Source organism: Biomphalaria glabrata, chromosome 14 (assembly GCF_947242115.1).
Source record: "Biomphalaria glabrata chromosome 14, xgBioGlab47.1, whole genome shotgun sequence".
In the NCBI taxonomy this organism is placed as follows: domain Eukaryota; kingdom Metazoa; phylum Mollusca; class Gastropoda; family Planorbidae; genus Biomphalaria; species Biomphalaria glabrata.
In genome coordinates this window covers 23,202,515-23,224,961 of record NC_074724.1, presented here as the reverse complement: position 1 = coordinate 23,224,961, position 22,447 = coordinate 23,202,515, and the positions used below count along the sequence as shown (strand labels likewise).

The 22,447-nt window shown below is 35.3% G+C and overlaps 2 protein-coding genes and 1 non-coding gene across 10 annotated transcripts in view; 2 read left to right on the top strand and 1 right to left on the bottom strand.

Moving 5' to 3' along the window:
- LOC106069922 (protein sel-1 homolog 3-like) overlaps positions 1–17,579 on the top strand; it is a 41,374-nt gene extending 23,795 nt beyond the window's left edge. For both annotated transcript variants that reach the window (XM_056009534.1, XM_056009535.1), the window contains exons 13-26: positions 1,680–1,797; positions 2,514–2,575; positions 4,393–4,512; positions 4,744–4,881; positions 6,884–6,946; positions 7,887–8,060; positions 11,806–11,930; positions 12,210–12,293; positions 12,411–12,501; positions 13,165–13,255; positions 13,758–13,864; positions 15,438–15,565; positions 16,121–16,223; positions 16,424–17,579. In XM_056009534.1, the coding sequence (XP_055865509.1) occupies positions 1,680–1,797; positions 2,514–2,575; positions 4,393–4,512; positions 4,744–4,881; positions 6,884–6,946; positions 7,887–8,060; positions 11,806–11,930; positions 12,210–12,293; positions 12,411–12,501; positions 13,165–13,255; positions 13,758–13,864; positions 15,438–15,565; positions 16,121–16,223; positions 16,424–16,582 (1,563 nt within the window). In that variant the 3' untranslated portion in view covers positions 16,583–17,579. The remainder of the gene's footprint in view (positions 1–1,679; positions 1,798–2,513; positions 2,576–4,392; positions 4,513–4,743; positions 4,882–6,883; positions 6,947–7,886; positions 8,061–11,805; positions 11,931–12,209; positions 12,294–12,410; positions 12,502–13,164; positions 13,256–13,757; positions 13,865–15,437; positions 15,566–16,120; positions 16,224–16,423) is intronic.
- Positions 7,490–7,628, top strand: LOC129923015 (U4 spliceosomal RNA). Its single transcript, XR_008774950.1, has one exon. It is a non-coding gene; the product is annotated as a U4 spliceosomal RNA (small nuclear RNA).
- The window catches only part of LOC106063526 (roundabout homolog 1-like), a 154,604-nt gene continuing 149,304 nt past the window's right edge, over positions 17,148–22,447 (bottom strand). For all 7 annotated transcript variants that reach the window (XM_056009527.1, XM_056009526.1, XM_056009530.1 and 4 more), the window contains one exon: positions 17,148–22,114. In XM_056009527.1, the coding sequence (XP_055865502.1) occupies positions 22,100–22,114 (15 nt within the window). In that variant the 3' untranslated portion in view covers positions 17,148–22,099. The remainder of the gene's footprint in view (positions 22,115–22,447) is intronic.

Here is a 22,447-nt window from a genome sequence, read left to right as displayed (position 1 = left end):
ACTCGTACACTTTTTTGTTTAGGTAATGAGCTCGAAACTAATTACATTGAAGCTTCATCATCATCATCAAACTCCATTAGAGTGAGGGCTTGAGAGGCTCAAATCCTCTCTTGCAAAAGCCCTGTACAGAAACCCTGCTGTCTTGCGTAGTGCATAAATGTCGCCATACAGGTCGAGAATTTTGGGTTTCCCAGACCTGTCGAGGCGGAGATCAGCAAGTCTGGGGCAGTCAAACAGAATATGAGGCACGGTTTCCTCTTCTTCCCCGCAGCGGGGGCACCGTGAATCAAAATTTGGCCATAGCGGCGAGAAATATGAGCCAACAGGACAGTGGCCTGTCCTGCACTGTGCTATAATAGCTTGCTCAGGCCTGGACAGCCTCTACCACGGGAAAGTGCGGTCAGGGCGCCTCATGCGCTCCCAGACTCCACGGGCTTTTTGGGACTTGTCCCTGCACTCAAACCACTTTTCCATTTCTGTTTTTTGTATTATAGCCAGAGCACGATGAAAGCTTACAGCCTGATCAGTGGGTGGAATTTGCCCTCCCTGGTGGGCGAAAGAGTCTGCAATTGTGTTGCCAGTCACACCTATGTGACTCGGTACCCACTGCATTATTACAGGGGTGCCTTAGCGTTGTTTAATGTCAGGTGAAGCCATGATGACAGTGTTGATATTGGTGGGCCATGGTCCGGGGCTTTGCAAAGCCTGTAGTACAGATTTTGAGTCAGAGACCACAACAATCTGTGTTGCCCTCAAATGTCCCTCGCCGAGTTGAGAGTCAATGACTTTTAAGGCTTCACAGACTGCCATGGTCTCCGCATCAAAGCTGCAAACAATACCACATGGTCCAAAGATTTTGACTGTGTAAGAGCCAAGAAAGTCGATGTAGGCTCCATAGCCTGCTCTTCCAGAATCTATTAATGCCGACCCATCAGTGTATGCAAAAATAGCACTGGGCTTGAAGGTATTAATGGTCTCCAGAGCTAGGATTTGAAGGTCATTAGATGAACGGCTTTGCTTAGTGGCATTAGGGTCTACTAATTTCAAGCGTATGTCTGGGGTCGTTGGGCGACACCAAGTGGGAAAGGGATGGAAGCGTTTAATGTTTTGTTGGTTGGTGGAGAGGCCAGCTTCATCAGATAGTCTAGTGGCATGATGCTTAGAGCTCTGAAAATATGAACAATATGTAGGCCTTAACTTCTCATAAATATTTGACATCAAATAACTGATCAAACAAAATAATTAATCATCGATAATTAATTGACTGATTGAGTATTTTTGTTTATTAATTCATGTTTTGTTAGGTACAATAAATAATTGTTTAAAGTTTCAACTTGATCGGAGAATGCGTGAGGGAGAAATAGCGTTAACATTTATTTAAGGGGACTAAACCCAACAAATTTAGCCATATATGTAAATACTGAAGTATTAGTTTCCCTTGTTGGTAATAAACAAAATAATGAATTACTAGTAATTAATTGTCTGATTGTTACTTTGTTATCAATTCATGTCAATAGTCATGTATTGTTTATGTCAATGAATAATTGTGCGAAGTTTCAGCGTGATCCGAAATTGAGTGTGAGAGAAATAGCGTGAACACACTTTTACCAGACAAACAGATAGACAGACAGAGTGAGTTGATATAAGCTTTGTAACAAAAAAAAACGTATTCGTTTCAGAGCTTGGCTTACTTTATGCTGGGGACATTAAACAAACATGTTTTTTCTATCATGGCATTGGGTCATAGACATCTGATGGGAATGGACGGAGCCCCACTGGACAAGGATGTCGCTTACAGTCTGTATTGATCTTTTCCTTTTAGACTTTCTTTTAAAAATTAAACTTTTAATACAACTTAGAACATGAAAATGTTTTTTTTTTATTTGATGTTATTAAAAAGAAGCGTATGAGTATTGACCTGTTAGAGTTAGACGCTCCCCCGGAATTGAACGCTGCTACAGTCCAAGTCTTCTGCAAGACGACAAGGAATGACAGGGGGTAGCCAACTCGGGACCATCATGAGAAAAGTCTGAAACGAACATCAACCCACCCATCAAAACAGCAATGCAACTCAAATAAAAACAAACAAACCTAGAACATACTTAAACATCCACACAAATAAACTAGACAGATTTATACTTATTATCATTTTTGTAGCCTAAGAGAAAATTAGAGGAAACATGAAAGACGATTTAAACTGGTCAAGTCAAAGAAAAAGGATGTACTCTACGAGTCAACATGGCTGCACTAAAATGTCGCGTACTGTACTCTTCAAAATTACATGAACGCAACTTCTTTTTTTAAAAATACATTTTTAATTGAAAACTACAAAGGTTTTAAGCCTCTCTTAAATCTAACGGTAAAATATTTTAGAATTATCAAACAGTGAAGAGACAATAATGTAGTAGGCTAGTCTAGACAGCTTAAAAACATCCAGGAAAAGTGAAAAATACCTAGCTAAGTGAACAGTAAGTTTACTTTGACTTCTTCCCTTCTTCTTCCTTTCTTTCCAGTGTACTACAAGCAAGTGGCAGACAGAACCAGGAACGATAAGGAGGAACACAAAGAGACTGACGTAAGGCTTAGGTGACGTCATACTTATCACCTGCTCAGATATTTAGGGCTCGGGCATGTTTCCGTGTCCCAATAGACTCGATCCACACTTCATTTCAAGCCTATTTAAACAACTTTTGTTTGAGAATAAAAAAAATACTATGTCACTTAAAAAGAAAGATCCCTCTCTCCCGGTAAAAACCGCCTCCCTGCTCATTCCACAACCAAACACAAGATATTTATGTAATAAAATAAGTCAAATATCTTTTCGGATACTAGGAAGGCATTAGAGGCATTTAAAAAAAAAAGAACTTTGCTTATATAGGAGTAATTATATAGACAATCATTTAGACAATTATATCAAGCTATTTTTATTTTGCATCATATGTTCCAAGTTTTCCTTCGGAAATGAAGATTATTGAGTCCAACCCCTTGCAGAAGATAGAAGCGGGACCATTATTAGGGCAGGGCCGGTCTTAGATAATGGACCTCATTCACCAATCGTAAACAAACAACATTTAGCCATGTGGTGCTCTATCTCTTCTATATAATTTACGATCTCATGTTTAATTCATGTTGGTTGTCACGTGACAGTTTTTTTCCGTTGTTTTATCAATAAGATCACGTGACTAAATGTTGTTTGTTTACGATTGGTGAATGAGGTCCATTGGAGGTCCTAGGCGAAGTGAATTTGGTGGCCCCAAATGAGATAAAAACAAGGTTACAAAGATAATTTGTGTGGAAACACAAACTCAAAATCGGTCCCCGAAGTAGTCCACCCAGGCAGGTAAAAAGGCAGGTTTTTAATATTTTCAAGAATATCAGAATGAAATTCTATCAAAGGCATATGACAGAGAAGAATGGAACAAGAAGGTTGACAGTTCTTATGTGGTGCCCCAACGGTCCAGCAGACCAAAGGATAGGTGAAAGTAAAGGGGAAGTTAAATGTGAACCTGGCCTAACTGATGTCATATAATGATTATCTAATTGATCTAATTGCTTTGTAAAGGGTCGATCTCTTATTCAAAGCGCCAAGAAGAAAGAAATCCGTAAAAAAAAATAATTCTTTAGTTCAGTGATACGCATAGTGGTTCTCTCCAGCAGTTCACGCTATTTTATTAAAAACTACTCATTAATTGTTGTTTTAAATTATGTTCTACTTATATGCATAATGAATAGATGCTTTTCTCTTTAAAAATAAACGTCAACATTTTCTTGTAAATCTAGTAGTTGTATGTCAGAACTTTCTTAACCTAGCAATAGAAGTGTAAAAAAAAAAGTTTTTTTTTGACAAAAAGTCTAATACCATTTGCATAAATATTTTTAAAATATGGTAAATTCTAGTCTCCCTTACTGAATAGCCTCTCGTGTTTGTAACTATTAATACTCAGACTATTATTAATAGTGAATAGTTGTAAAAATGGTGTATTTTTATGACGGACGGACAGATAGACCACACAAAACTAATAGCGTCTATTCCCCTTTCGGGGGCCGCTAAAAATAAACAAAGGAAAAACCTTGTCAGGCTAGTGACTTCAATAATAAAATTTGGCACAAGTTCAGCTATTTCTTGTCTTAAAAAACGTTGAGTCCTGTGCGAGGCCCCACCAATTGGAGGCCCTATCCGGCTGTCTTGTTTGACTATCCTATGCCTAAGGCCGGCATTGTAGAGGGGAATCCAAAGCATATACCACTGTGACCTTCGGGACATCGAAAGTCTTGATACCACGTGATACGACATTCATCTTTGTAAACAATGACCATATCTTGTAGCTACATATAAAGTAGATAGACCACATTTTTTTTTGTATCTACAATTTATTTGACCCACATGCCCAGGTCGCCACTGAGTATATTCGACTTATCGACGAAGCAAAAATCGAAGCACTAACCAGTGAGATTGGGGATCTCTTCATGTGGCTAAAACACCAGGCAGAGAAAGGCGTGGCCACTGCACAGGTAACTCCTCCCTTATTGTCTAGTAGTAAAAGTAAAAGAACATTTCATTGGTTGCTTCCTCTTCACATATTCATTGACCTCATTATTTGCATGAATTTCATTGAAGAATGCATTTGACGCACAAGAATGCACGTGACAGGCGTGTGACGTAGAGCAGGATCAAGTCCAGGTCAATCCTAGTAGCCCCCCCCCCCCCTTTTTCAACGTGTTTATGTCCCAATCTCTTTTCAGACAGAACTGGGCTACATGTTATATCACGGGGCTCAAGGCGTCAAGAGGAATCTACATAATGCTTTGAATGTGTTTAGAGACGGCGCCCAAGCTGGGAACCAAAACGCTATGGTCAGCTACGGATTGATGCAATATAGGGTAAGAATTGATGAAATACCTTTACACGACCTGGGCGTGGGCCTACTCACACATCACGTTGCATATAGATGTCCCGAAACTTGGAATTTTTTAGAAGTTGTAAACGTTCACACTGTACATTTGGTAGTTACTATTTTTATTTAGTTTGACAACGCTTGTATCAACTCATTCTGTCTGTCTGGTAAAAAGTCTGTACACCCAATCTCGAATCAATGGTGTTTATTGTTTGTGTAGGTAGTGACTCGCGACGTCTTGCATCTAAGTAAGACGCATTTAAGATTTTTTTTTCTTATTTGGAGACAAATCCATAATTGACAAACTTTTTTTTTGGCGTATCCGGTGCATGAATACGCAAGTATTGATGAGTAAAGTATTGTACTAAATCGTATATTATTCTTTGGAACAAATTATATTTTTTTGCAAAGCTTATATTAACTTACTCTGTATGTACGGCCTATGTATGGTTTGTACACGTTTTTTCTCCCACACACAATCTCGGATTAAGCTGAAATTTCAATTTAAAAAATTAGTTAATTAACTATTTGTAATTAATTATATTGTTTGGTATCGAACAAGAGAAGGAAATTGTACTTGACAGATGTGGTGGTATAATTTGAAATAGTCTTCTTTATGAGGCTTCAGCACTGAGTGAACAGGTTTTTTTTTTTATGCATTTAAAAATTGATCACGGTAACATTCACACAGTCTTATTTACTATTTATAGAGAAAATGTGAAAGAACACTAGCGCGTGCTTGCAGACGACATTTCATTCTACTTTCCAAATCTATATGACATACCGTTTGCACTCGCCAAAAGTCAGTTCACAGTCAAAGTTGATGAGGCTCCGGTGACATCACAGAAGAATTTCTTCATTAATAGCGATGCTGCTTATATAATTTCACTTCAATATCAATTACTCAACCTGGATCAAATGTTTGCAGTCATTTCTCGATTTGTCTCTGTTGCACCTTTTCCCAATTTCCAATAAAATATTTTTGCGAAACATGGTTTTCCAGCCTGTTGGTTATCGTCTAAATAGAGAAAAAAGACTTGATGCAGAAAATGACATTTAGTGAGCTCTTGCGAAGACTGCCTAAAGAAATCCAGATAAGTTCAAGAAACAAAGTTCAACCTTCGCACAGACTGTAGCAACAATATTGTAGCGTTGTAGTTTATACCTTTGTCCAGAACACTCTCCTGCTCTGCCTGACTTTCGAATTGTCACGTGGTCAATGCGCATTTGATAAGTAGATAAATGGAAGCAATATATTTTCATTTATTTGTAATTTATAAGCAAATATATATATAAGAATATAAGATATAGTAGAAACTGTATAATTAATTTCGTGATTAAGCATAAATCTTTAGCAATGCATGTCAGAATCAGATATTTACATTGCTATTACGATTTTATAACATTCGAAAAAAGCACAGTTACTTAGGCTTACGATTAAATGAAGGCACATTTGGGTCTCGCCGCATAGTGATACGTTGTAAAAAGGGGTCTCCAAGCAAAAAGGTTGAGAACCGCTTGTCTAAATCTGTTACAAATTAATTACGTGATTCATTCTGAATAATTGATACAATTATACTTAATATAAGCTTTGTTATTTAAAGATGTATTTTATATATTTTATTTGTTTATCTATTATACACAATATTACACATGTAAAAAAAAAAAAAAAAATTATACCATGCTATGATGAAATCATAAGACTGGTGTAAGAGGAATAACTGTGTAAATCCGAAACCATTAGAAAAAAGTAAATTGCTGTTTATCTCCCTTTGAAAAAAAAAAACCTAACACACAAACAAAACAAATAATACAAACAAAATAAAAAAAATAATTAAATAGAATAATAATCAATTAACAAGTAGAAGATTTAAATTTAAAAAATATAACAATGTAACATTATTTACAGTTACTGTTCTTTTACCAAAAATAATTTTCAAATTTTACATTTCAAAATACCAACTGTAGCTCTACTTAAATATTTCCAGGGTCTCGGAGTAGAAGCCAACAGAACAGAGGGAAAGATTATGCTGGAAAGGGCAGCTGAGCAGGTGTGTGTTATTGTCCACAATTTTATCTATACTTTTTGTCTGGTAAAGCACCATAATAAAACAGGTTATCTAGATCTATTTGTAAGTGCAAATTTAAAATGACAATATATTAATTTACATATCATGCTCTGACGCTTTGTTAAGTGACATTACAGAATTTTTGTTGTTGAAAACGACTTATCATTTTTATCTCTATAAAATATTTTAATCCTTCCTTTTGAAATTTCCACATTCATTGATTTATTAATTTATGGGAGCTGAAAGAGAAATCTGGGTTACTGCCCTTAGAAATAACCTATAAGATTTCGCCCCTTCAATGATTATATTTTACATTCCTTTTTTTTAAATTAAGCATACTTATTTACAAAAACTTTAAAAATTTTAGTTTTAATAATATTGAAAAGCAACATATAAATTTAATTTTATTGTCATTTTTATTTAAATTTTTGTAAAATTATTATTTTAAATTATTAAATGCTACGTAAAACTATAAACAAGTTACACAATTTTTTTGTTCACCTCCTCTAGATACCATATTTCTTTAGCTTTGCGCAGTGGCGGTACCATAGCCAATGAGGTTTTACCGAGGCGTGGTTATTGCTAGTTGAAAACTATTCCCAATACCCCGCACAGACGACTTTAACCGGTCGGCTAGTGCAATTTTTTACGGCTCTTACGGGAGCTAATTATAACAATATCAAATGATTGGTAACAGTAAAGAAGATGTTAAATCTTATCTTAAAAAATAATTGCTACTTTGCATTGAAATTCTCTAAAAGTATTTTTTTTTTTTCAAATCTTGCGAATAAAGATAGTACTTTTGTAACATTATTTGTCCTTTTATGTTTTTTTAAATATTAATTTCTATGTTAAAATTATTGAATCTTTATCGATGTCTGTGTGTTCTCTTCTGTACTTTTCTGCTGTTGTTACTCTACAGAAGAACCCGGGGGCTTTGGTGGCACTGGGCTGGTTGGCTCTGTCCACTGATAAAAACTACACCGAGGCATTCCGACTGTTCCAGCTGTCTAAACAATTGGGTAACTTGGATAGCGGCTACTATTTGGGTCACATGTATCACTTCGGATTAGTTCCGGGGTCACCAATTGATCTGGTAAGTAGGTTATTAAAAAGGCTGTTAAGTTGGCTAGTGGTAAGTAATGGTTAGTAGGAAGTAATGTCCCTTGTTAAAGGCGCAGATTAATAATGAACATATTCATAAATATTATTATGCCACAATTCTGGAACAGCATTATATAAACAAAATGTCGACATTGCATTCTATGCTCAGCACATATAACAGGCCAATATTTCTTATATTGTGTACTTCTTTATTATGTCGGAATTCTTTCCTTTAATAGTATAGGCCTACATTTTTCTTGATTGCACACAAAGTCATACCTGCACGGAGTATGGCGGTACGCATTTCTTTGTTGAGTAAAAAAAAAATATTTCGCAAAAAGACAATGGTTTAATGCCATATAATAAGGTAATTTTTCATTTATTGATGGTGCGATAAATTCGAAAAGTTTATTCTCCACTCGATGGAGCACGACATGGCCTAAATTTTGCCGATGTGCCATCAACCCAAAATAAATTGCAGGTGATGTACGTAAAGGGAGATACCCCCCCCCCAAAAAAAAAATAAATAATTAAACACATTTTATATGATAACTTCTTTTTAATTAAGCTCTGCTGTACCTATAAATCAAATAATAATAATACTTATTATTATTATTATTTCTGATGATAGGGCAAGTCTGCAAGAATACTCTCCATGCAACATGTATCTATACCGGTATATAGTGTGAACCATTGGCTAGCTTTCATAACTACCTATATTGCGGACCACTGACTTGGTAACGCCGATATTTCTAAAAAGCGGGGATCTCCTACAATAGCCACGGGATACATATGCGAGACCATAAGGAAATATATTGCCGAAGACAGGTGTAGAACTTACATCGACCACCGGAAGACTGAAGACTTTTTTTTTTCTGCGTTGGATGTGATTAAAATAAATGGATCACATCGAGGACTGTGTAATCACTTAATATTGTTGCAACTCTAGGGTAGGCACTCAACGAAAAGGCATGCAACTCAACACAGTTTAACAGGAAATAATAGTTGTGTTTATTCACTAGGGTAAACACATAACATCCTTCAGCTTCATCAGTGTCTTATTACTAAGTATACCAGTCCTTTGCTACTTAACCCGAATGTGGACCAACGACAGCCTTCCCCGTTTCGCTCCAGGTCCCTACTACAACCTTCAGGCAGCACAAAAGTTGGCCTCTTAGTTTTCCAAACATTCAGACTCTTCACAGTTCCTGATGCACTGTTCTTCTTTCCATTCTAGCGTCTTCCTGTTTACGTTCACTAGTGCGCTAGTGCGCACCTCAAGCACTTGTGCAAGGCAGGGTTACAACAATATATTGACTCGGAGACAAGCCTTTTATTACTTTTTAATCTTCTCTTTCAAATTGTTCCATTAAAATAAGGCGGGGTCCCCAACTCTTGCAGCTTGTGGCTAACAGTGCTGCACCCTGGCAGAGTTTAAATTTTTGGCACATCGGCACAATTTAGGCCATGTCGTAAAGCTGCGACGCTAGTGATCCAAAATGTTTTTCAATCCTTGGACACATCTGCTGCTTGGGGGGGGGGGGGGGGGTGACTTAGCCTATTCATTCACGACCATTACTTTAAGTAATGAAACAAGCGACGAGAATACTAATGCTATACTTTGGTCGTGGGCTATTTGTCACAGAACGAGTTAACAGAGAAATGATTTTCCTATGAACTATTGGTCACGTCACCTGCTAGAATAGAACCACAAACAAAAATTAAAAAAAAACTGTCCATTAAAGGGACATAACGCATGTTTTTCAAAAAGAACTCTTTATATTTGAGTTTAGTTCCCTTGGACCGTACAAAACATTAATGTGATATACACATTTGGCATACACTAATACTACTATTATTTTGAGTGTTTGGATAGCAGGACTATTGTGTGGTAATTGGTTCATTTCATCTTGATATGTTTAATGGGGTTACATTTTTGGAAGATAAATAGATAGCCAATTATAAACTAACAGGGTTTTTCAAATTTGATTTACTGTTTACAATATTTAAATTCTGCATAAAAAGTTGTACTAGTAAACATTTTACTATTTTTTTTATTAAAATGCTTAGAAATATTTATATTTAATAAATGTGACAACAGATTCTTGACAAAAAAAAGCATCGGAGTTTAACAAAAAATAAATAAATAATTTTAAGATAATTGTATTTTGTATATGCTACATTTCGTCCTTAAAGGTCATCACTATCGCAACCGACGCCAATCGCCCCAGCCCAGCGCTGGACGAGCGGTCAACCGTTATGAGCTGTGACGGTCAGCCACCGCAGGAAGGATATGTGTTGTGAATAGAGCTCAGGAGCGTCACAAGAAATGTAGTCATGTGATCTACCAGAATGGTCGAGCGACGTTCCGTCCGGTTCTAGAAGGCCATTAGGACCCTATATAAAGAGCGGGGGTGTCACAGTCGGGCGGCTCAGTACGACGGTTCATTACAGTCCGGGTCGACTACAGCCGTGACCTCCGTGTCGAAGGCGCCGCTACAGCACAGTTCAGTGTGGTTCTGTATGGCGCATTACGGCGGAGTACTGTAAAGTACAGTCAAGACACATTGCTAGTACGAAACGGCGTCTTGATCTTGGTCTGCGATCGATTCCGACACAACGAGACCAGTATGTGAAGTCAGTCCTGAACAGTCGAACCCAGTGAAATCCCGGAACGAGTGGAGAGGCCAGTGCAGGAGTTAATACGGTAGTACAAACGGTTGTAAAAATCAAAGTTACATGGTTAACGGAGAGATATTTGTACAGTCCTGTGTTACGTGTTGCCTATTGTACAGTCTTGTGTTACGTGTTGCCAATTGTACAGTCCTGTGTTACGTGTTGCCAATTGTACAGTCTTGTGTTACGTGTTGCCAATTGTACAGTCTTGTGTTACGTGTTGCCAATTGTACAGTCTTGTGTTACGTGTTGCCAATTGTACAGTCTTGTGTTACGTGTTGCCAATTGTACAGTCCTGTGTTACGTGTTGCCAATTGTACAGTCTTGTGTTACGTGTTGCCAATTATACAGTCTTGTGTTACGTGTTGCCAATTGTACAGTCTTGTGTTACGTGTTGCCAATTGTACAATCTTGTGTAATGTGTTGCCAATTGTACAGTCTTGTGTTACGTGTTGCCAATTGTACAGTCTTGTGTTACGTGTTGCCAATTGTACAGTCTTGTGTTACGTGTTGCCAATTGTACAGTATTGTGTTACGTGTTGCCAATTGTACAGTCTTGTGTTACGTGTTGCCAATAGTACAGTATTGTGTTACGTGTTGCCAATTGTACAGTATTGTGTTACGTGTTGCCAATTGTACAGTCTTGTGTTACGTGTTGCCAATTGTACAGTATTGGCTGTGATTTATTGGACATTAAACTATTACGTTACTTTTAGAGCCCTGAGTTGTCAAGTTCTTTATGTTGGTGGTGTGTGTGGTGCAGTTTGCAGAGAGCCTGGATATTGTTATTATTATTGTTATTGCTGTTCGTCTTCCATGCTACTATAGCAAGCTCTTTGCTCTCTGTACGAATCTCATAACCTCGAGTCAAATCTGACATTTAAAATAAAATTCCTAGTCAACACCGAGATTTGAACTTGAACCAGTTAAGTCGCAACAAGCGGTTTATGCCAATCAGTGGGTTGACTCTAGAATACGTTTGTCCTTCGAACTATTCATTTGAATGAAGTTTTAATGTTTCTGGTTATTTAGTGACGAGATTTGGTTTTACTTGCCTACAGGACAAGGCCCTTGTGGAGTATCAGTGGTCAGCGGTCAGGAACCAGATTGATGCTGGTGTGTGGTATGCTTTTCTCATGTCCAGGGGAACACCACATAATGCAAAAAACTCAGTCATAGCAGTAGAGTAAGTTGTCGCAGATTGATGTGTTACTGCGCCAAGTCGGTAAATTATGACACATTGATGTGTTACTGTGCTAAGTAATTAGAGTAAATTATGACACATTGATGTGTTACTTTACCAGGTCAGTAAAGTAAATTGTCACACGTTGATGTGTTACAGTGTCGATTCAGTAGATTAAATTGTACAATGTGTTATTGTGTCAAGTCAGTAGAGTAAATTATTATTCGTTGATATTACTGTTTCTAGTCAATTTTTGGTCAAGTAAAGTTGATATTATTACAGGTGGGCCCGGTTTATTGGCGAGAAAACAAGTCTTCTGGGCAGACCATTGAGAGATGCCGTGCTGGCTTACAGGAACCAGAACTAGTAAGTTGACCTGTCACTAAAGCAGACGTTTTATTAAGCTAACATTTCAAGTTTATGACATGTCACTTGTCACTTAGTTCTACACTTAAAATAGCCTGTATGTCTCTTATGTCACAGTGACCTGGCAGTGTTCCTGTATCTCATGTTAGCGGACGCTGGTCTGGAAGTGGCCAGTTTTAACCTAGCTTACCTGTGTGAGCTAAATCACGTGAGTGACCTAGTTAGAGAGTGTGTTGCTTCAGACCCTTTCTTAGGGGATGTGCACTACATAGTTTAAACACACAGTAGCCTGGTATTAGTTTACATTTTAGGATCCTGTTGGGACATTCTCTTAGCAATACAATGACAGCAGCATAGACAAAAGAAGAGAAAGCGATGTAGAGAAATGTTGTGTGATATAAATTTTAAAAAATGTAAAAGATGAAGCTTGGGCGAGATTTTCAAGACAACCTAGACAAACTAAACCATATCAAGGACCTATATCGAGATAGTGTGTTGATAACTCAATGCTGAAAATTGCTTTGTACTAGCAAAAGCGCTGAGAAATTTTATTTTAGTGCTAAGAAGAGGAAAAAAAATGCCTAGCTTATCAACACTTCCGGTATTCTGTACACCAGAGACACCAAGAAACTAGCTATTATATTACACAGTTCTCCGCCAATAAAGGGAATCTCCAAAACGTGTTTGTTGGTTGGCATCCTGATATTACGTTGCTAGCTACATAGTCAATAGATTCGATCAAAACATTTTTTAGAAAATCAAAGCAGTGTTCATATACATACATACAAATAAACAACATGAAAATGTAGTTGCCACGATGGACTATTCTCCCCTATATTTTTGTCTAACTCGGCTACGTTGTTTTGTCCAGGATGGAGTGACCTCCTTCATCTCTAAAGACTGTGATTTCCGCCATTACAACCTGACTCTCCAGAGGGAGCAACATTTTGTGGACGCTTACTGTGAGTAGATTTAAAACAGTGTCCAGCTACCTCGCATTAGACTAGTTGGCCTTGAACTCGAAAGAATCGACTTTAAAGTTGTAATCGTAACTCATCTGTTGATATTTGACGAATGTAATCGACTTAAAAACCTTTGGCATAAATATCATTTTAAAACGGATATTATAAGATAAATTATGAAAATAGTTTTAGTAGTAATAAGCTATCATAAAGTCATCTTATCACACGTCAAACGTAAGGACTAAGCCACGTGGTAACATCTTTGTCACTGTCACATGGTAATGTCAGTGTCACATGGTATTAAGTACTGGTATGCCATGTTGAAATGTCTGTATCTCGTGGTAATGACTATGTCACGTGGTAATGTGTGTGACGTGTGGTAATGACTATGTCACGTGGTAATGTGTGTGACGTGTGGTAATGACTATGTCACGTGGTAATGTGTGTGACGTGTGGTAATGACTATGTCACGTGGTAATATCTGTGTCCCACTTCCTCGCAGCCTACCTCAAGATGGGAGACTACTTCTGGTACGGATGCCGCAACAAGAGAGATGTCGGTCTGGCTGCTGACTATTACAGTAAAGCTGCCCACAAAGGTAACCCTCAGGTATGTGGGTCAGTCTGACTGGGACTTTCCAGGTACAATTGTGACATAGTGGGCAGCAGGTACAATAGATTACTATCTCAGTCAGGCAGCATTAGGGCCTTAGTCGTTGTTGTGTAGGCAGTGGCGTCACTAAGTTTTGGCGAAAAGGATGGGGGGGGAGGGGCGGACAGCAACGGGAAACACCAAAAAGACAACATGTCAGAAACAACTAATCAGTGAATGTAATGAGCTCTGATTGTAAACAACTAATCAGTGAATGTAATGAGCTCTGATTGTAAACAACTAATCAGTGAATGTAATGAGCTCTGATTGTAAACAACTAATCATTGAATGTAATGAGCTCTGATTGTAAACAACTAATCATTGAATGTAATGAGCTCTGATTGTAAACAACTAATCATTGAATGTAATGAGCTCTGATTGTAAACAACTAATCAGGGAATGTAATGAGCTCTGATTGTAAACAACTAATCAGTGAATGTAATGAGCTCTGATTGTAAACAACTAATCAGTGAATGTAATGAGCTCTGATTGTAAACAACTAATCATTGAATGTAATGAGCTTTGATTGTAAACAACTAATCAGTGAATGTAATGAGCTCTGATTGTAAACAACTAATCAGTGAATGTAATGAGCTCTGATTGTAAACAACTAATCAGTGAATGTAATGAGCTCTGATTGTAAACAACTAATCAGTGAATGTAATAAGCTCTGATTGTAAACAACTAATCAGTGAATGAAATGAGCTCTGATTGTAAACAACTAATCAGTGAATGTAATAAGCTCTGATTGTAAACAACTAATCAGTGAATGTAATGAGCTCTGATTGTAAACAACTAATCAGTGAATGTAATAAGCTCTGATTGTAAACAACTAATCAGTGAATGAAATGAGCTCTGATTGTAAACAACTAATCAGTGAATGTAATAAGCTCTGATTGTAAACAACTAATCAGTGAATGAAATGAGCTCTGATTGGAAACATAGAAAACCAACGAGAGATTTTTTTGAAGGTTTATTTTTGGAAAGGGTGTTGGGGGGGGAGGGGGGGAGGGTGTTCATCCCTCGCTTTACCTTGTATAGAAGATCTTTACGAAATTTACTCTGTAGTTTTGTAATTATACATTCGATATATCTATCTACACGATAATCGATAACATCTTTTCTTATTTTATAAAATACAGAGTTACTTTAGAAAAAGAAAATGATTACGTCCTACCTACGCGTGTTCCTAGGTCAGTCTAGGCATGCATGTTGACCAATGACTTAAACTCTGCTAACTTTTTGTTTTTTTCTGACTGGTTCATGCAACCCATTCCATGCACTAGGGAAGAGAGCATTAGTACAAATTTCACCTAGCATATGGAACGAGGAATGTGTTTTTATCTTTGTGTCTTTCTGAGATTTTGTTTTTGTATTTGAAGATTATGGTTCAGTAAGAGGCATAGATCTATATTTGGTATAGTCCTCAAGAAGTCGAGTTAGTTTAAGTAGTCCATTTCTTGTGCCTATCAAAGCTATGTAGTCTACATTCTTATCTAGTTTTTTTTTTGTGCCTTTTTTCCCCCCTTAGGCTTTATTTAATTTGGCTTACATGGTGGAGAACAATGTGCCAGTGAATGAAGAAATCTGGCGACGTCTTGGATTTAGTGCCAAATTGTACAACAACAAAGTCTCTCTGTTGCTAGATCTTTACAGCAGGTAGGCTTTGAAAACACTTTTGAAAAGTACTGTTATCTCTTAGACATGTTACCTGTATGCGTACCTTTGTGTCTTCGTAGAAAGTACCTGTAGGTAAAACTATTTCTCAGGGCTGGTACCGGTTTCGGGATTTCGGTGCCCAAGTGGTGGGCGAATTCATTTTTTTTTAACGTTGAAAAGTACATTTACTGACAGGAATTTAATGGTAATGTTGTCTTGAAAAATAATTAGGTTTGGCTTGATAGCGCAGTCGACGAAGCTAAATGGCGAGATTACAATAGTCTGTTCAAATGATATTCAATTACCGTACTGGTCAAGCTGGCTATCGAACCACAGGTCGTGGGTTTGTTATAGATCTCCTCCCAACACCTCCTATTTGGGGACAATAGTTGTTCACTTCTCTTCAAATGTATACCGAATACTTATTTAGGAATGTAAAATGGTTTGTATTTTTTGCTTATTTGAGTGATTTCCCCCTCTCTAATATGTCTGTATATTATTAAAAACATTCACTCCTGTAGTGTTGATATTTTAACCTAAATGTTTCACTACAAGGTGTAAAGAGTCCAGTCAAAGTGAAGCCTTCGTGCCCTGCTGTTTGGCTTGGTTTAGAATTTGGTTTCTTGATGCCTGGGAGACTCATCAGTTATATCTAAAGGTCTGTCATTTACTTATTTCTAAGAAAGAAAGAGAGATCTGAAATTAACTGTTGTTAGTTATAATAGACTTTTGGTTGTTCAACATTGCATAATTGTTGTTTTCTTTGTTCTTGAAATTTCCTTTTGAACAATTCTGGAAAAGATATTAAGGCTTATTTTACATGAAAACATTTATAACTGGTCTGATTGAAATTTTCAGATCACTTCTGGTCTGGCTCTTCTGTTCACTGGCCTAGCTATTGCCTTCACACTACACCACAACCTACTGGAGAGGAGGAGGCGTGAGAGGGAGGAGGCTCAGAGGCTGGAGGATGAAGAGGCAGAGAGGAGGATACCAGATGAGGCGCTAGTTATTTGAGCTCAGAGAGACCCATTCCTGAACTGTGTGTTTGCAAGTGTGAGGTTGTGCATAAATTAAAAACTGTAAATAGGCTACAAGGGCTATGTGCAATGCTAGTGAAACACGGGCTACTGCAATAGAAATGTGATGTGTTTGTAGCTTTTCAAAAAAGTTGTAAATACTAGTTGGTACTAGTTTAAACACTAGTTTGATTTAAGTATTGATCAAGTATATTTGACATAGCTTTCCAACTTCTCAATTTAAAATAGAAGCATTTATGTTATTGGAGTCATTATTTACTGTTTTATAAATTATATAGGTCATGGAATGATAGTTTAAGGTCCTTTATTAGTTCTTACAATGAAAATAGTTCACTCAGTAAGTAGGTCATTCCTAGAAGTAGGTCATTATATTCAAAACTGAAGCAAAGACAAAATATGCATTACAAAAAAAAAAAAAAAAAAGTAAATTTTTTCAAAAGTAACAAGTTTTGTTTTAATCTGAATCAGTTTTACATAGATATAAATATAAACATGAGATGAAACAGACAAACAACAAAATGTCCTGCCAACTCAGGTCAATGGACAGAAATTAAATTACTGTATTTATTATACACACATTCATTATGTACTAAATATTATGTACCATACCAAACTCTTGGAGTGCGTAAATTAAAAGTAATTTCAAATGACATACAGCTCTATCTGTCATTCAATACAACATAAATTAGAAGCTCACAGTAAAAAAAGAAATGCATACTGTTAGTAGCCAGGAAGTTTGTTTGCATATTTAACAATGTCTTTTTAGTTTTCATTTCAAGTTAATTATTTTGCAGTTGGCATTGTCAGTCCTTTTTTTTTTTTTTTTATGTCTTGCCAACTAAGAGTGAAAGATATTAATCTTATTATTATTTGATTTTGTTACATATTCTTTTCATAATGTAATACACATAAAGATTGATTGTTAAAAATGATATAGAATTAAAGTAAATCATAATAAAGAATTGATATGTTTTTGTTGCCACACTAGTCAATTTTGACAAGCAAACACATGTTTAGAGAATTATTTATTATTATTATTTTTTGAATACACACAAAAAGAATTTATTAAGTAGGTCAAGATGAACTGATTACAAGTACCAGTGGTTCAGATTTCCCCTGAAATATTTATAGATTGTAACACCTGGATACCTGATGATGTCTTGCTGAGAGAGCAGGTAAATGCTGGAATGAAATGAGAGGTCATGCTGACATTGAACAGAGCAGACACAGGTGTGTGCCTGGTACTGAACACAGAACTCTCACAGATTCATAAACAAGACAAAAATTGTGTTTGAAAAAATTTCATTCTAGAACAATTTAAAAAAAAAAAAAAAAAGGATTTCTCTTGCATAGAACTAGAACAAGCTACAAGACAGTTTCATAATTGTTACCAAATAAAAAAAAAGTTTTGAAACATTGCTACAACCATATTTGATAAATAACCTTATGTAATCAATAAACTGATGTAATCAATAAATTGGTCTCAGGCATCACAGTTTCAATGGTTCTCAAATCATCTGGCTATAAAAAAAACTCCAGAGTGTATACATCCTAACAAAATATGAGAAATTAAGTTAAGAAAACTGAATGGTACTTAAATAAATTTTAAAACATTTTTTCAGCAACAAGGATTCTGTAAAAAAAATATAAAGTGACCTTCAAATATTAAGTTTTGTTCTTTAAGTAATCAGAATAAAATAAAAAAACATAGGTTTAAGTTATTAAAAAAAAATAATTCCTGTAGACATAATGCAAAATGGATTTCGAAGGATATTTCCCAAAATATTTTAAAACAAAATATATGTATTTTCAAACTTTTATCTCAATTGAGTAGAACAATACAGAATGGATTGCTCTTTTTACTTATATTATATTATATATTATATATATAGCTACGTTATATTCAAAAACAGAACTTAACATTTATCAGCTACGTTTATATATAAATTAAACTTACAAAATTAAGAGCTACGTTTATTTATAAATAACATTTTTCAGAGATAAAATAAAAACAAATTTCTTGTTTAGAGAGAAACAACATACAATTTTGCTCATGATATTTGTACAAGTTTCATTTACTCAATTTTAAATGTACATATTGTTCACTGTACATGACTGACAGACTCAATCACACATTCAAACAGACTCAGCATCCAGTCTAATCACATTTCAATGATCAATAATTCAGCCATCAAAATTGTTCACAATCAAATGTATATGTATTTATTTTAAAAACTTTGAATTATGTTATAGTAGCAGGTCTATGTAACATTGGTATTTAGGGGGAAAACATTGAAAACAAATATTTGAATATTCTCTTTACACATCTGTAACAAATATTTAAAAGTAATATTCAGATGAAAAGCATCATCATTTAATGTCAGTGAAACATCATTGAATGTCAGGGGGGAGTGTAATTGACATAAATGTCAGTGGTTGAAAACAAAAATGTCATTAATTAATGAAAAAATGGGGGGCTGGGGGGGTGAATTCTCAAAACAATAAAAATAAAGAGCAGAGGAAATAAATCAAAACTAAATTTAATTTTATTCAGTTTTGGTTTTTAGTTTCACCAAGTCTTAGTTTTAGCAAACTAATTGTATATCAGGTTGTTTTTTTTTAAAATTATGTTTATATCTTTTTCTTGCAGCTAGAGCCCAAACAATGTTTACAGCAATGAAAGTTTTCAATGTCCATTAGTTCTCATTGAACTTTGTCCCCACTTTCTTTGTTGTTTGACAAAAGTTCAAATTTCTTTTCCTTAACAACACAGACATTTGTGTTAACACTTGGTCAGAGGGAGGCAACTTGTGGGCTTAAAGTGGTGATCCAGGAAATTAAAATGATAATTCAGTGATTTTAAAGAAATGTTTGGAAAGAATCCAATGTTTAGTATGAATAGACATATTTAAAGGATGAGGTTGGGGGGGGGGGGGTGTTGGAGAAGGTGATGGGTTCCACCACCCCTACAAAATAGTTTATTTACATAGTTCAGTGCAAGATTAAAAACTTTTATCTCATGTTACATACTCTGAAAATATGACAATCTGACTGCTACAAGCCGATACCACACTAAAAAAAAAATGATGCATTTGCCTACCGTACTATATCAATTGACACATATATATATATTTATAAAAAGATATGGCAAGAATAGTAGACAGGTCATAATGACATGGCATTAGAAGGTCAAATACATATACAACTAACTGATATTATGTGGCTTATAGACATCTATGCAAAAATAAAAATATATGACATCTCATATAATAACTGCGCATTTTAAAAAAAGATTTTACTGAATTTCACAGCGTCATGTGACTTTTTTTTTTTAATTCAATATTTTAAATAAGATTTAAAAAAAAATGAAATCTCAAATACAATGTTCAATGACTTCTTCATGAAAAAAAAAAATGAAAAGTGAAATACTAGATATAATATTACCTAACAGTAATGATTACACACTTTTGATATTCATTTCATGTGACAGAACTGGTTTTAGCAAAATTGTTAGTCTATCTATCAATAAATTTCAATCTAAAAGTACACTACTAAAAAATTATTTGGAAATGGTGACATTCTGTAATAAAAAATAGCATGTCATTTATGTGACATTATTTACAGTGGGACAGAGAACACTTTATAAATGACATTTTGTATAAAAAAAAATAAAAAAAAGAAAAATATTTCAATAATCACTATTTAATATCAGACTGGCTTCTGAAAGAGAGAGAGAGAAACATTTACTTGTGGGGATGTTAGCCTTTTCGCCCTGCATGGACATACATGTCCACCAGTGAGTGACCGCTCATAAGTAAATGATGTCTTTGTTCCAAATGTAGTCTTGTGCATATGAATCAACAATGAATGGAAGATGATGAAAACATCTAGATCTGGTGGGGCTTTAATAGAGGCAAACATGGGAAGAAATGATAGCCAGTAAAGGGAGTTGACTCTTGCGAGTTATTTACAAAATCAAAAGGAAAAAAAAGACTAACATTTTATTTCTAAAATAATTACACTAAAAAATTGAATAAACAATAAAGAGCTAATTAATCAAGTGAGAACTTTGGCCAAAAATTATGATCATATTGATGGAGTTCTCATAGAAACAACACAAGACAATTGAGTTTCTTTTTTTGGCTCTGAGGATCAACAGAAACCAGACATCTAGAGATCAAAGCTTGGGTTTCTTACACTTGTTTAATTTTCTAAATTGTAAAATTGTATACAGCACTGTCTATCCATACCATACAAGATTATATTAGTGAATTCAAATTTAAAAAAAAAACACATTTTCAAAACAGTTAAAAAAAACAACTACTTCTCAGATTTCAGATATTCAATCATCAAAATAAATATACAGAAAATAATATGCTACAAAAGTATTAATTATAGTTAATTTTAAAAAAAAAAATGTCTAGTACCCGGTAGAATAAAATTATAAATTTTTAAACACCATTTGTAGTACATTCAGCATTTGTATAGTCAATAGTTAAATCTATCTAGCATTTCATGTTTTCAATTATAGGAGAGTACCTCAATCTTTCCTTCTTTTTTTCCCTCTTATGACTTAACAGGTACATTTACCAGGTCAATATCTGCTGGGCATTCTGGTCAGCATCACATATACAGATTGACCAGCTGAATAGAGATAGATACTCCCATACTGAATATTATAACAACCTATTCTATATAAACTTGAACAAACAACAGTCTCTTATGTTCAGTAGACATCATCAAATAAACAACAGAGAGCTATATTTAGATATCACATGGTAGAAATTAGAAAAAAAAAATATTGCAGGTATTAATGATAACAGGCTGTTCAGCCCTTACAGTTCATATATCAACACAATGGGTAGCCCAGAGTTATCTTACCCTTGAGGGCATCCCTTCTGTCGATGTGGAGTTGTCTGTGTGTGAGGATTGATGAAATTTATCTACACAACATGACTTTGTCCTTTTTTTTTTTTTTTTTTACATGCAAGAGTTCTATAGCTTTATATCTTTTAGGATTAAGTTAACTTCTGCTTACAGTCAATGAAGAGTTTTCCTCCCTTGCCAAAAGAGAGTGGTTTAGTCTTGCAGACAAAAAAAAATATTTGTTCTTCTTCTTTGTCTTTGTATTGTGATGATCACCAAGAACTGAGAACTCTTTCACCTTCCATTATATACAGATATAAGAAATATCCTTGACCTTTTTAAGTGTGACAACACTTCATTTTAGTTGACTTAGTAATCATTAAGTACTCCTTGTAACAGTTAAGTGCAAAACTCAAAAAAGTGTCTTGATGACAGGTGACAAACGACACCACTTGCAAGCTGGCATGTGGGATGCCTTGACCCAGGCAGCCAAACTCTACTTGGAAAGTTTCACATATCTGCTGTTAGCACCAAACTCACAGACCATGAGGGTGCCCTTGTCACTCTTGCAAACAAAAAGGGGCTAGGGAGTTGCTTGTCTTGTCTGCATGGTGAAGTTGCTATGTGTTCATACTATTTGGATCTATAAGAGTTGAAATATAAGAACAGATTAATACACAGTGTTGTAAACATGTTGAAATCAATATTTTAACAAGAAAAAGAAAAAGTTATAAATGAACAAAAGGAACATGATTGTACTCTACATGACTCAGTAACAAATGGGAATACAGATGAAGCACAATGCACATACATGAAATACTTCTATATGTGATACTAATAATAAAAACATATGCATGATACTGTAGTCTATCTTGCAGGTTTAGTAATGGATTAAAAGCAAAGATTTTTTTTTATTGTTTTCGTTATTTAGCTCAAAAAAAAAAAAAAAAGCCAACGTTATTGCTGTAAGTCAAGT